Genomic DNA, 13,492 nt, shown 5'->3' with positions numbered 1-13,492 from the left:
ATATTTGTGAATTCTTAATTTACAAATAAAACTGCGTTTTCAGACGACACTTGGCTGCAGGAGGTAGTTTCTGATTAAAAGCTGCAAACTAGAAGCTTCTAGCTAACCGCTGTTAGCTTTGACTACATTCAGCTGAGCTACGAGAGGGTTTTCTTTTTTTACCACTTCATAATTCTGATACTATTGACAGCCACAGGGGAAAAAAACAACAAATTTTGTTTTTATAAAAAAATAAGGCCCCAGGAAAAAAAAAACATTCTCTAAACCAGGTACTGAATGATACATGAAAAAACCCTTCTGTAAAAATAAACACCCTCCAAAATAGGGCTGCACGATTTTGCATAAAATGAGAATCACGATTTTTTGGCTTAGAATTGAGATCACGATTCTCTCACAATTTTCTTTTCCAGTATAAATATTTATTGCACTTATTAACTGTCATGGTCCTGGGCCATGTGGGCCCAGTATTCTTAGTTCCTTGTATTTTTGTATTTCGTTCCTTATTTAGGCCATGTTTTCTGAGTTGCCCTGTTGTGTTGTTCCCTAAGTGTTTTCCCTTCATGGCTTTTACCCCCTGTGTGCCCCTCTGTGTATCTGTGAGCCCTCGTCTCTCCTTATGTTTTATTCCATGTTTCCCCTGCCCATTATGTCTAAGTTCTCCCCGTGCTCTCTCTCCCCCCTGTGTGCCCTCTATGTATTTATGAGCCCTCGTCTCCCTTTGTGGTTGTTTCATGTTTCCCCAGCCCGTTATGTCTGTGTTTTCCCCGTGCTCTCTCTCCTCCTGTCTGAACCTCTGTGCCTGTACATGTCATGTTCAGTTCACCCCGCCCTGTCTCGTTATGATTATCAGTGTCACCTGTGTTCCCCGTGTGTGCCCACTTTCCTCGTTTACCCTCTGTGTATTTCTGTCTGAGTCTCCCTCTGTTCGGCGTCGCGTTCTCCCTCATGTTGTGTGTAATTCTCCCCGTGGTTCGGTTCCTTGTACAGCTCATGCTTTAGTTTTCCCAGTTTTAGGTTATTTTGTATTACTTCTCGTGGCCAGCAATAAAGCTGTGTTTTTTGAGTTTATCCCCGTGTCTGTGAGTCTGCATCTTGGGTCCTTCTCCTGCCTGCCACACAGCAAACCATGACAGAAGAACGCGACCCCGAACTGGACCCAGCAGCTCACAACCCCTCCGCGGACCTCCAGGACGACTTGGTCTACACGGTGGAATACCACTGTGAGGAATGGGCGACGCTACCTCGAGGCGAATACCGGGAGACCGTAGCCGTCCGTCTTCAGCGGATGGTGTCCGGGCTCCCGTGGCTATTCGGCGCGCTGCGCCCCCACATCCGGGACTTTCTTGTGTCCGCCGTGGGCATCCGTCCGGGGCAGCTGTCCCAGAAAGAACCAGAAACGGTCAGGATCGGGACCATGGGGCTCACCACCGTTACGCCGCCTGTTCGCTTCTCATCGGCTTCTACATCTCCGCCACCGCCTGTCTACACTACGTGGCGCACGGAGATGCCAGAGGCCAGCGACTTTGGCGAAGAGGAGCGGCAGCAGGTGTTACGGGCGTATCGGGAGGACGAGCTCCGTTGGAAGCCCTGGCTTATCACCGAGGAGGAGCTCTCGTCAGCTGTCCCACCACAGACCGACCACCCCCCCTCGCCGCCGCGATCGGGCTACTCGTCTCCTGCTTCCTGCCTGGCACGGATGTGGTCTGAGGGCGAGGAGCCGGTCGCCACGGAAGGCCAGGCTGAGCCCACGGCCGCCCCTAAGAGGAAACGGCGTTCCCGCCGCTGTCGCGCACCGCCACGGCCCGTTCTGCCCTCCACTGAGCAACACGAGGTGGCTGTGGGGGGCGCGGATTCCGACCTCGAGGAGCGGCAGCGCGCCGTATGCGCGCAACCGGAGGAAGAGCTACGAGAGGAGCCATGGCTCGCTCCCCCCTACGATGAGGTTTTCCGCGGGACACGGCTAGCCCTTGGGGGCCCCCGGAGTTGCCTGGGACTTCCGCCTGCCACTCCGCTAACTACCGCCTCCTCAGCCGCTGCGACGCCTCAGGAGCCTCCATCTCCCACGTCTACGGGGCCCACGGCCAAAAGAAAACGGCGTTCGCGTCGCCACCGCATCGCCCGACGCTCGGAAGTGAGTGAAACTGTCCAGTCGCTCCAAGTTACCTCTGAGCAGAAGGCATGTGAGGAGGCTACGGACTTAGCCGGTGAGGTGGCTAGCAATGAGCCGTTCACCGAGCCGCAGGCCAGAGACAGTTCCGCTCCCGCTTCACTCAACCCGGCAGGGACCACAGACTCGATTCACAGACTGACAAGGTTTCCCACCGCCTTTGGTTTTAATAGCAGTAGGAAGATGTTTCCTTTGGTGTCTCTTTCCGTGTCTGCAGTTCCAACTAAATCTGAGTTGCCTGTGGTTTCTCTCTTCCCTCCTGAGCCGGCCCTGCTCCTCCATCAGTCACTGAATGAAGGCAACGAAAGCATAGCTAGTGCTCCGGTGTGCCCAGCTACACTTGCTTTTCACGAACCAGAGACTGTGAACACTGGTCATGAACCCCTAGCATGTTACCAAGATGCACACATAACAGCAGATCATGATGACCAGGACACTGTAATGTCGCAACACGTCTCCTGTCTCCCCATAGATAACAAACCAGGTGGTTCTGAACTGTTTTGCTCCAGCACCATAACCACCACTCAGGAGATGGAAGCTGGGGTCAGGATTTATGTGACACCATTTTCTCCTGCCTCTATGAACTCGTCACTAGATAGGGTTTTGGCCCCGAACAATGTCATAACCACCCTCTCTCAGCCTGAAGCGTCACCTGCTTCAGTTAATGGTTCACGTACCGTTTCACCTGTATCTGTCTCTCCACTCAATAGGGTTAACACTCTGCAGCCACAGATCACTGCGGGTACGGGTTCCAACAAACACGTCCATCCAACACACCACAGTCATGCTACCACGGTGCCAATGGTTAGGTCCATATCTGTGTATTTACTGTTTTTCCAGGAGTCAGCTCCTGGTGATCTAAGCTTTGTTTTTGTGGATCGAGTGGCGGTCCTTGTTTTCCGTATGGTCGAACCAGCTCCTCTGAGCCGCACACTACCACCGGTTGAGTCCAACCAGCTTATGTTGACCTCTCCTAGGACTACACAGACTGGGCTAGTAACCTCTGAGCCCCTTCGGACTGATGTAGACTCTGGGAACCTAATGATTGCTGGCTCAGAACTGGTGGTCCCTACCACTGTCCACTTCATGGTTTCTTGTGTTAAGCTGTTAAGCCCTATGGACTGTTTTTTACCTGCTCTCTCTCTCTCTGGGTTTGTGCCTCAGCAGCCTGTGTTTCCTCAGCTCCTAGTCCAGCCAGGGGCCTTCATAACTGTTTGTCCTGCGTCTGCTGTTGGACTCCCAGGTGTGCCTATCTGGCACCCTGCGGCGACGCCACCGCTTCGCGTCACGTCAGCTGGAGGGCCCGAGGAGCCCACCCAGCCACCTTCTGCTTCTGCTCCTCCTGGTCCAGCTCCAGCCTGTGCTTCGTCAGCTGCAGCTCCAGCCTGTGCTTCGTCAGCTGCAGCTCCAGCCTCCGAGTCGTCAGCTGCAGCTCCAGCCTCCGAGTCGGCAGCTGCAGCTCCAGCCTCCGAGTCGTCAGCTGCAGCTCCAGCCTCCGAGTCGTCAGCTGCAGCTCCAGCCTCCGAGTCTTCGTCCTCGTCTGGCCCAGCCTCCGAGTCTTCGTCCTCGTCTGGCCCAGCCTCAGAGTCTTCGTCCTCGTCTGGCCCAGCTTCATCCGCGTCGTTATCCTCGCCGGGTCCGGCCCCAGCCTCTGCAGCGACGCCGGGTCCGGCCCCCGCATCGCCACCGTCTGGTCCTGCCTCGTCTGGTCCTGTGCCCACCAGGCCACGGCCAGCACGCCTGAGACTGGAGAGCCGCCGCTGCCTTCCGTGCGGTCGGCCCCCTGAACTGCTCCGTCGTCTCCTTCGCCGCTGCCTTCGGCGCGGTCGGCCCCCTGAACTGCTCCGTCGTCTCCTTCGCCGCCGCCGCTGCCTTCCGCACGGCCGGCCTCCGGACCAGCTCTGTCACCTGTGCCACCCGCCTGGTCGGCCCCCCGACTGTGTGACCCGTGAACTCTTGTGCCTGTGGGCTCTGGGTCGGCCCCCTGAACCTTATTTGGACTATGGTCATGTGCTCCTGTGTTTTCTGTTGTTTGTTTTGTTTCCCGTTCTGGTCCCTCCGTCCTGGTCCCCCGCCTCCCGCCCTGGGTGGGTTGTTTTCTGTTTTTGTTTTGTTTTTCGGGTGATGTCATGGTCCTGGGCCATGTGGGCCCAGTATTCTTAGTTCCTTGTATTTTTGTATTTTGTTCCTTGCTTAGGCCATGTTTTCTGAGTTGCCCTGTTGTGTTGTTCCCTAAGTGTTTTCCCTTCATGGCTTTTACCCCCTGTGTGCCCCTCTGTGTATCTGTGAGCCCTCGTCTCTCCTTATGTTTTATTCCATGTTTCCCCTGCCCATTATGTCTAAGTTCTCCCCGTGCTCTCTCTCCCCCCTGTGTGCCCTCTATGTATTTATGAGCCCTCGTCTCCCTTTGTGGTTGTTTCATGTTTCCCCAGCCCGTTATGTCTGTGTTTTCCCCGTGCTCTCTCTCCTCCTGTCTGAACCTCTGTGCCTGTACATGTCATGTTCAGTTCACCCCGCCCTGTCTCGTTATGATTATCAGTGTCACCTGTGTTCCCCGTGTGTGCCCACTTTCCTCGTTTACCCTCTGTGTATTTCTGTCTGAGTCTCCCTCTGTTCGGCGTCGCGTTCTCCCTCATGTTGTGTGTAATTCTCCCCGTGGTTCGGTTCCTTGTACAGCTCATGCTTTAGTTTTCCCAGTTTTAGGTTATTTTGTATTACTTCTCGTGGCCAGCAATAAAGCTGTGTTTTTTGAGTTTATCCCCGTGTCTGTGAGTCTGCATCTTGGGTCCTTCTCCTGCCTGCCACACAGCAAACCATGACATTAACTGCACATCAACTTCGTAACAGTTGAGACTGAACATAAAAACAACAAATGTCTCACATTTTGTCCTTGCCGCAAAATGTTGTACTGCTTGAAATTTCGTCTCCACCGTTGCTCGACGCTGCGTGTATAGAGCAGGTAGTGCAACAATAGAAAAATCATTGCAGGATGGCACTGTGTAGCGTTTGTCTAGGGTGTTGATCATTTTCCTAAATCCCTCGTTTTGCACAGTGTTGATGGGAGCCATATCTTTGGTCAGGTGATAAGTAATAGCCTCCGTAATTTCTTTGTGCCTGCGGGAGTTCGACGGGTATAGGGAAGTGCTGTATAAGGTTCCCGTTATTGATGTTTGGGTGGTTGACCGGGATGGATTTTCTCCTGTCACTTTCTCCTCATCCCTGACGTGCTCTCCGTTGTTTTTTCCCTGCCAATTTTAGCAGCCAGCTTCTGTACCACGTGGTATAAGGCTCCGCCCTTGTCATTTGTTGAGCAGGAAGAGTGAGCGCTTGTTTTCATGCAGATTACGTCCCGGATCAAAATGTGGTACAATCGTCATCGTCTTTTTTTTTTTAAAATCGTTGGATTTTAAATCATTTGGAAATGAGATCACACATAAGTATGAATTGAGATCGCGATTTTCTAACGATTAATCGTGCAGCCCTACTCCAAAATGCAGATAAATATAAACAAGAATAAAAATGGAAAGTAAACTTACTCCTCTGGAGTGGAGATATCTGACTCAGAGTATGAGAAAAACTTATTTAAAAAAACAAAAACAAACTTCTTTTGCAATTGCAGACATTTATCACATGGTCGATTCAATATGATAACAATAATAAATTTTTTTTATTTTATAAATATTGTTACAAATATTGTGTTCAATTATTCAAAGGAAGTATTATGTCACCCATGGACTAAATTGCATTAATTTCTAGGAGACAAAGCGCAGTTTAAAAGAAGAAAAAACAGTACTTGGATGAACTATCTCACCTTAAGTGTCTCAACATGTCCTCTGCTAAGGATTAACAGCAACATTGTGGCCTATGCACTAATTGATTACCGTCTCAAATAACTTTCCCGCCACTCTTCATAGAGCAATCTGTTTACACTGGCTCTCACAGGTAAAGCGCGTGATGTGAGCTGAACTCTAATCGATTGCAAGCTGCCTGATGCAAATAGTAAATCTTTATTGAGTGACACACCATTTCTTTTCGGGGTCCCGCTGTCTCAGAGGGATCTCGTTGTCCTTTGCCCCAGTTTTGAGTATCAATAAACACCAGCGCTGTGGTAGTAATTACTTTATGATAGCCTCTTGCTGTCAGAAAAGTTAACTGCTGTCCCCGGGGATCTGGCACCACATGAGAGATGGACAGTAGGAGGAGGAGGGCTTATTGAAAGTGTCTCATACGCACACACAGACACACACACACTCACAATGTGCACATATCCACCCACCAAGAAAAAGAAAAAGAAAAAGGCAAACGCACATATTACCCGCCTCCACGCAAACCCACAAATACACACACCAGTGCTCTCCAGATGGATGGCAACTTTGATAATGGCTGAAATGAAGAAGTGGATCGCTGGAGTCTGTCCTCTTTTTCGACAGTTATGACTTAAAACTCCTCCGAGAAGTGAATCATACCGAAGACCGGAGATGGACAATCAACACGGGACAGAGCGGACGAGAACACAGGGGCCACGCACACCTCAATAGATCTCCACTTCACTCAGTGCAGCTAATTGAAACAGAAGTTTCAAAGTGCACACTGAAGTATTTTTTTAAACCTTTTTTCCCTTTTGCTCAAACACGCGTAACTCAGTTCTTTCAAAAAGGAGGGAAAAAAGACAGATCTGAGTTAAACCGTTCTGATGTTGAAAGGAAATTTGCTTCACAGAACATTTGCAGAAAGTAAATGAAAAAGAAAGAAAAAATCATTTCACATATTTCACCAATTCCATATTAAACCACCCTGTTATTCACAAGGCTATGCTTTGAGGAGACTAGAAACATTGCCTGCAGTGATGTTAATTACTTATCTAGTTAAAGCGAAGTGTAAAGTGCAACAGCCTCACAACTAATCATGGCTGTTGATAATCTTTGCCACAGTACGTATAATGAAGTCTGTCTCTATTAGCACAGATATCCTAACCTCCCCTGCAAAATAATGGTTTAAACGCAACCTGCTTGCTACAAAGTTTCCACTTTAACAAGCTGAGCTAATGGCAGCTTTCCGCAGATATACCATCATTTTCATGATGGTATATCTGCGAAAAAAACCACCCAAAACAAAAAAACAGCTACATTTTTACAGCTAGTACTACTCAGCTCATATGGTGTATTACCATCTGCCTGCTTGGATCCTATAGTCGGCTTGCATCCTGCACAGACTAACACTTTGCCAAAAGTGACTGCTGAAATCACTGCCTTGCTTTTTTTTTCTCCAATTGTTGTAATTAACACTGAAGCTAATCTGATGTCGGGCTGCCGGTGACAACCCCTAATGAAACACGTTGTGTCGGTTACTTCCTCCCACTAATCAGAAACAAGACAGACCTATTAAAGCTCGAGCCTTTGTTCTCTAACGTCTCAGATGTGTGGCTGTCACTCCTCTTAAAGCTTTGAGTCTGCAGTCAGGTTTTTCCTCTGTGCTTGTCGGCGCTCATTTAAAACCCTTCAGGAACATTTAAGCGCTGGCTTCAAAGTGTGAGGAGAACAACTTGTACCACTGTTAGCGCCTGGAAGAAAGACGGATATTAATAATCAGAAATAAGGAAGAGGTGGTGAGATCAAAAAGGCTAACCTCAGTGATTATCGCAGCGTGTGGCGTGTGATTGGTGGTAGCAACAGACCACCCAGAGACGCAGATGAACCCAGCGTGATGGGAGGCCGCCTGAAGCCCTTTAAAAACAGCTTTTTCCCCTCTGAGGCAGAGAGCGGCACCATAAACAAACTTTAACTGCTGCATCTGTATCTGAATCGCTTTGCTGTGGTGCGATGCCATCCTGCATGTCTCCTCTCTAACACGAATACTTCTCTTGGACAACATAAACAACTCGTCAATTAGCAGGCTGCTTGTACAAACATTTACAGCGTTTAATTCGCCAGGGGTGTGGCTGACTGAGACCGTGTGGTGCAGCGACTTAAGCAAATGGGAATAGCTGGAATTACGGATAAAGAGCCGCAGTTTGCTGCTTCTTTGTGAGGCTGTAAATGAACTTGTGTGCATGTGTGTCTGTTTGCGTTTCTGTGCATGTGAGCGTGGTGGATGAAATTAGTCGTAAACTGCTGATCGCTTTGGATTGGAAGTTCATTAGTACATCTGACGCCTTGATGTCTGATAAAGGCGAGGAGGACGGGATGGTAAACACGAGAGTTGACCGAGATAGGGCTCCTATAACTTTTCCAGGACATCGAGAAAGGAAGAGAAAGAGCAACAGCCAAACAGAAAGAAGGACTGACTTGAAGCGAGGAGGACAATAACCCGCAGCTGCAGAAGGACAGTTGGAGCAGGAAAACAGGAACATCCAGAGGCTGAGAGAGCTGGAAAGAGACCATAAGTCTCTTCCCTCTTATGCACTCACCATCAGTGGAGCAGCCAGTGGATCCGTCGCTGGAACAGTAGCGCATCTCGATCCTCTGTCTGCCCACTTCTAGCAGGCTCGGGTCTGGGATGCGAGCTTTGCAAGTGTAGCGGAAACGCTGCTCATAGTGGCCGCCGTTGTCGGAGATGTTGACAGGCGTCCACGGGGTCCAGGGTGTGGTCTTTTTAAGGTCGGGACATGGCAGAGTGTTGCAAGACTGGTACTCCTGCAGGCACAGAAACACTGCATTTTAACCCACAGTTTTATTTCACGAGAGAGAATCACAAATAGGGCTGAACGATATATCGCATTTGCGATAATATCGCGACATGATCAAGTGCAATTTTCTAACCGCAAAGGCTGCGATTATACTGCGATTATAAGGCTGTCCAAATTACTACCATATCCCAGAATTCATAGCGCGGCCCAGCCAAACTCCAGTTTCCAGCAATGGCGGCCGCTACTAAGTTTTAAAATTACTCATACTAATCTTTCTGGGTCACAAAATAAACTTTTAACATATTTTCAGGCGAGAAAGTAGTTGTGTAAACATCAAATATCTGCTCGGTTTATCAAGATATCCCATATTTGCAAAAGTGCTTCGACGTTTTCAGAGGCGTCTGCTACCCACCAGCTCGACAGCTAGCCGGGAGCTCGAGGGTTACTGATGCGGCCGAGAACGGCACAACTCCCGGCACATCATTTTCAGATCACCGCGGAGTTTCGCTGCTCGGGTTAAACGTAATATATAAGTCACTTAGACAACCTAAAAATGTTATTGTTGGGCTTTTTTCAGTGTTTTGTTTGTTCGTGAGTAAATCGGTTTGGCTGAGATTAAAGTTATTAGATTAGATAAAATAAAACTTTATTAATCCCCCGGGTGGGTTCCTCCTTGGTTTTCACACAGCTGACTAAACGTCAAACAGAAAACTTATTAAACAGAAGTATGAGACAGTCGAGAATTTACACCAGTGTCTGGTTATATTTTAGATAGCAAGAAGCAGACGGCCGAGTTTATTAAACTCCACCGAGACAGCGGTGACGCTAATCAGAACTAGACCGTCCAATTTCACGCCTTTAAACTTTAAAGGCGTGTTTGTGTGTGTGTTTATACAATTGCTATTATGTTTGCACTTTATGTGTAATGTTACTGACTGCAGAGATCAGTAAGATGTGTGTATTTTTTATTTATTAGTTTTATTTATTTAATATTATTTTTTAATTGAATGACTGTCTAGTAGTTCACAGATGTCGAAAAACTGAGTGTGGTAAAGCCACTGATTTTTTTTATGTATATTTCTGCAATCTGCACATTGTACTGACTTTCATTTTAATGTTTACACCAGGGTTCCTTGTCAGCACTTTATGCTCAGATGTTTGTAAGCTAAAAATAAACTATTGTGTATGTTCAAATATACTGTTGTGATTGAAGAAGTTAAATAAAAATGTCAGTCATCAATTCATGCATCACCTCATGTCATCATAACAGAGGTCTGTCTTCCAGGAAAGAACAGTTTAAAATTAATGTAATATAGTATTGGCCATACTATATGATGTATTGCTTGTCTTTGTTTAATAATACAGAAGACAAAGACCTTAAAAAATAATCGCATATCGCATCGCAATCGCAATATTGGGGCAAAAAAATCGCAATTAGATTATTTTCCATAATCGTTCAGCCCTAATCACAAATGACCGAGGCGATAATTAGCACAACAGGCTCCGACAAAAACCTTCTGTTGTGTTTTCCAAACATAATAATGACCCGGACAATGCCTTCTGAAACCCTCAGCAGTCGCTCATGTGAAATTAAACAAACTATAAAGGGGTGAGAAAAAAAACCAACGGCTTTCATCATCGCTCATCCTTGAAAGCCTCTTGATTCTGGTTCTGGCAGGTTTACAGTACGGCATGTTACCAGAACGAGTGCCACTCATTCCCAAAAATACCCTTTACAAACCAACCAGGCCTGGTTTGCCTGGCTCTAATATAGCGTGCCATTATGCCTGCACGCACTGGCTATGGATATGCTCCCATTAGACCACTTGCCGAACATGGAAAGAGGCAAACAATCCAAGCAGAAAAGGTCATTGTTGATCAAATTTAATCTATAACCACAGGGAAAAGATGGAGAGAAGGAGCGCTGAAGCCAAGGACAGCAAGAGGCTGACACAGAAAGAGGCGAAGAATACAGTAATAATGGCAACTCTTCCTCCAATCTGCATTTGACTTTGAAAGCCAGGCGGTAAAAATGAATAACACGCCATTAAAGCCATAACAATATGATATGTGGGACCTACTCAGGAGTGCCATATGTGTGTGTATATACACTCAACAAAAATATAAACGCAACACTTTTGTTTTTGCTCCCATTCCCCATGGGATGGACGTAGAGACCTAAAATTCATTCCAGATACACAATATAACCATCCCTCCCAAACAGTGGTCACAAATCAGTCCAAATGTGTGGTAGTGGGCACATCTGCTATATTGAGATAATCCATCCCACCTCACAGGTGTGCCACATCAGGATGCTGATCTGACATCATGAGTAGTGCACAGGTGTACCTCAGACTGCCCACAACAAAAGGCCACCCTGGAATGTGCAGTTTTTTGCGCTATTGGGGGTCTGGGGACCCAGAACCGGTCAGTATCTGGTGTGACCACCATTTGCCTCATGCAGTGCAACACATCGTCGCATGGAGTCTATCAGATTGTCAATTGTGGCCTGTGGAATGTTGGTCCACTCCACTTCAATGGCTGTGCGAGGTTGTTGGATATTCATGGGAACTGGTACACGCTGTCGTATACGCCGGTCAAGCACATCCCGAACATGCTCAATGGGTGACATGTCCGGTGAGTATGCTGGCCATGCAAGAACTGGGACATTCTCAGCTGCCATCTGCCCTGAACAATGTGAACCATGATTCATCCGTGAAGCGCACACCTCTCCAACGTGCCAGACGCCATCGAATGTGAGCATTTGCCCACACAAGTCTGTTACGGCGACGAGCTGGAGTCAGGTCAAGACCCCGATGAGGACGACGGGCATGCAGTTGAGCGTCCCTGAGACGGTTTCTGACAGTTTGTGCAGAAATTGTTTGGTTGTGCAAACCAATTGTTCCAGCAGCTGTCTGGGTGGCTGGTCTCAGACGATCTTGGAGGTGAACCTGCTGGATGTGGAGGTCCTGGGCTGGTGTGGTTACACGAGGTCTGCGGTTGTGAGGCCGGTTGGATGTGCTGCCATATTCTCTGAAACGCCTGTGGAGACGGCTTATGGTTGAGAAATGAACATTCAATGCACGGGCGACAGATCTGGTTGACATTCCTGCTGTCAGCATGCCAATTGCACGCTCCCTCATTGCTTGTGGCATCTGTGGCATTTTGCTGTGAGACAAAACTGCACATTCCAGGGTGGCCTTTTGTTGTGGGCAGTCTGAGGTACACCTGTGCACTACTCATGATGTCAGATCAGCATCCTGATGTGGCACACCTGTGAGGTGGGATGGATTATCTCAATATGGCAGATGTGCCCACTACCACACATTTGGACTGATTTGTGACCACTGTTTGGGAGGGATGGTTATATTGTGTATCTGGAATGAATTTTAGGTCTCTACGTCCATCCCATGGGGAATGGGAGCAGTAACAAAGGTGTTGCGTTTATATTTTTGTTGAGTGTGTGTATATATATATATATATATATATATATATATGTATATGTGTATATATATATATATATATATATATATATATATATACACACACACACACACACACACATACACACACACACACATATATATATATCCAGCACTCTCCTCAGCCAACTTGGACAGCTGGCTGGAAAAGAAATACTCTTATTCTGTGGTGCTATATTTGGTGATAAGATTCAATATGATAATAGATGGGTAATAGGAAGTCCGGCCCCGTTTTGTTCCCAGCTAAAGAGTAAGAAGGCGGAGGGAGAGATACGTCTGAGGAAAATGACACTGTAGAAGAGAAGGTGAGATGGCTGCCATTTTCCTCGCTGCTTGTTTATTTATGCTGAATAGGACTTGACTGACTGCCAGACCTTGACAAAATAAGATAAGAGTTCCTTTCTGCACATCCGTCAGCCTGTCACATAGGATACGCTGACAGGTCAGCTGAGGAGAAGAGCTCTATACATTATACAGTATGCAGGCATATTTTTCACCATCTCACTTCCTTTTTTATCCGCTGTCATGGTCTTACTTTGCATCCATCCATCTATCTTTATATTCCCCCAACTCCACCCCCCTGCGTTCTTCTCACACAGCTTATAACTCGCTTTGTGACACATCTGTCCCCCTCTCTCTCTCTCTCTCGCTCTGTTTCTTATTTTTTTCCTTCTGTATCTGTTTCATCTCCTTCTCCTCTCCCTATGCACCACTGTTTCTATCTCCTGCTTCCTCTCGCTCCCTCTGTCTCACTTCCCCAGGGTACCAAGGTTAAAAACACAGCGAGGATTTAGATTCTGTTAGGGCCCGGTGATGAATGAGGGTGTCACCTCCACCGCACTTCCCGCCTCTCTCCATCCAGTGCAGTAATCATCTTCAGACATTAATATTTAACATTGTCACGCATCACAGACCAGCCCACAATCTGTGATTATCAGCCAATAACAAAAGGGAAGGAAGAAAAAAAGTCCACGTCAGCTTCTCGCCATCGCCTACGGCGACACAAATGCAACACATGGCATGAATGGGGGGTTGGGGGGGACGGAGGAAAGGCAAACAGTCTGTGGGTGTTTGTTGTGAGAGTGGTTGATGGTGGCCAAACACAGTAAATATTTAATGAGGCTTGTCTGGTAAGCGTTTCTCCCTATACTCTGGGGATTAGTATCAGTGCAGTGGGCTAAGGAGATAATTACTGGGTTTAAAGCTAAACCTCATTCA

At 47.6% G+C, this 13,492-nt stretch overlaps 1 protein-coding gene across 4 annotated transcripts in view; it reads right to left on the bottom strand.

The window, feature by feature from the left end:
- The window catches only part of sema5a (sema domain, seven thrombospondin repeats (type 1 and type 1-like), transmembrane domain (TM) and short cytoplasmic domain, (semaphorin) 5A), a 178,095-nt gene that overhangs the window by 29,017 nt on the left and 135,586 nt on the right, over positions 1-13,492 (bottom strand). For all 4 annotated transcript variants that reach the window (XR_014278853.1, XM_082546503.1, XM_082546501.1 and 1 more), the window contains exon 16: positions 8,574-8,799. Coding sequence is in view for 3 of the 4 variants with exons in the window: in XM_082546503.1 (XP_082402629.1) it covers positions 8,574-8,799 (226 nt within the window). In the remaining variant the exon portion in view is untranslated. The remainder of the gene's footprint in view (positions 1-8,573; positions 8,800-13,492) is intronic.

The sequence above is a fragment of the Aulonocara stuartgranti genome (genome assembly GCF_965226115.1).
Source record: "Aulonocara stuartgranti genome assembly, chromosome: 9".
Taxonomy (NCBI): domain Eukaryota; kingdom Metazoa; phylum Chordata; class Actinopteri; order Cichliformes; family Cichlidae; genus Aulonocara; species Aulonocara stuartgranti.
The sequence above is the reverse complement of the archived record's forward strand: the minus strand, read 5'-3'. Positions and strand labels throughout refer to the sequence as shown.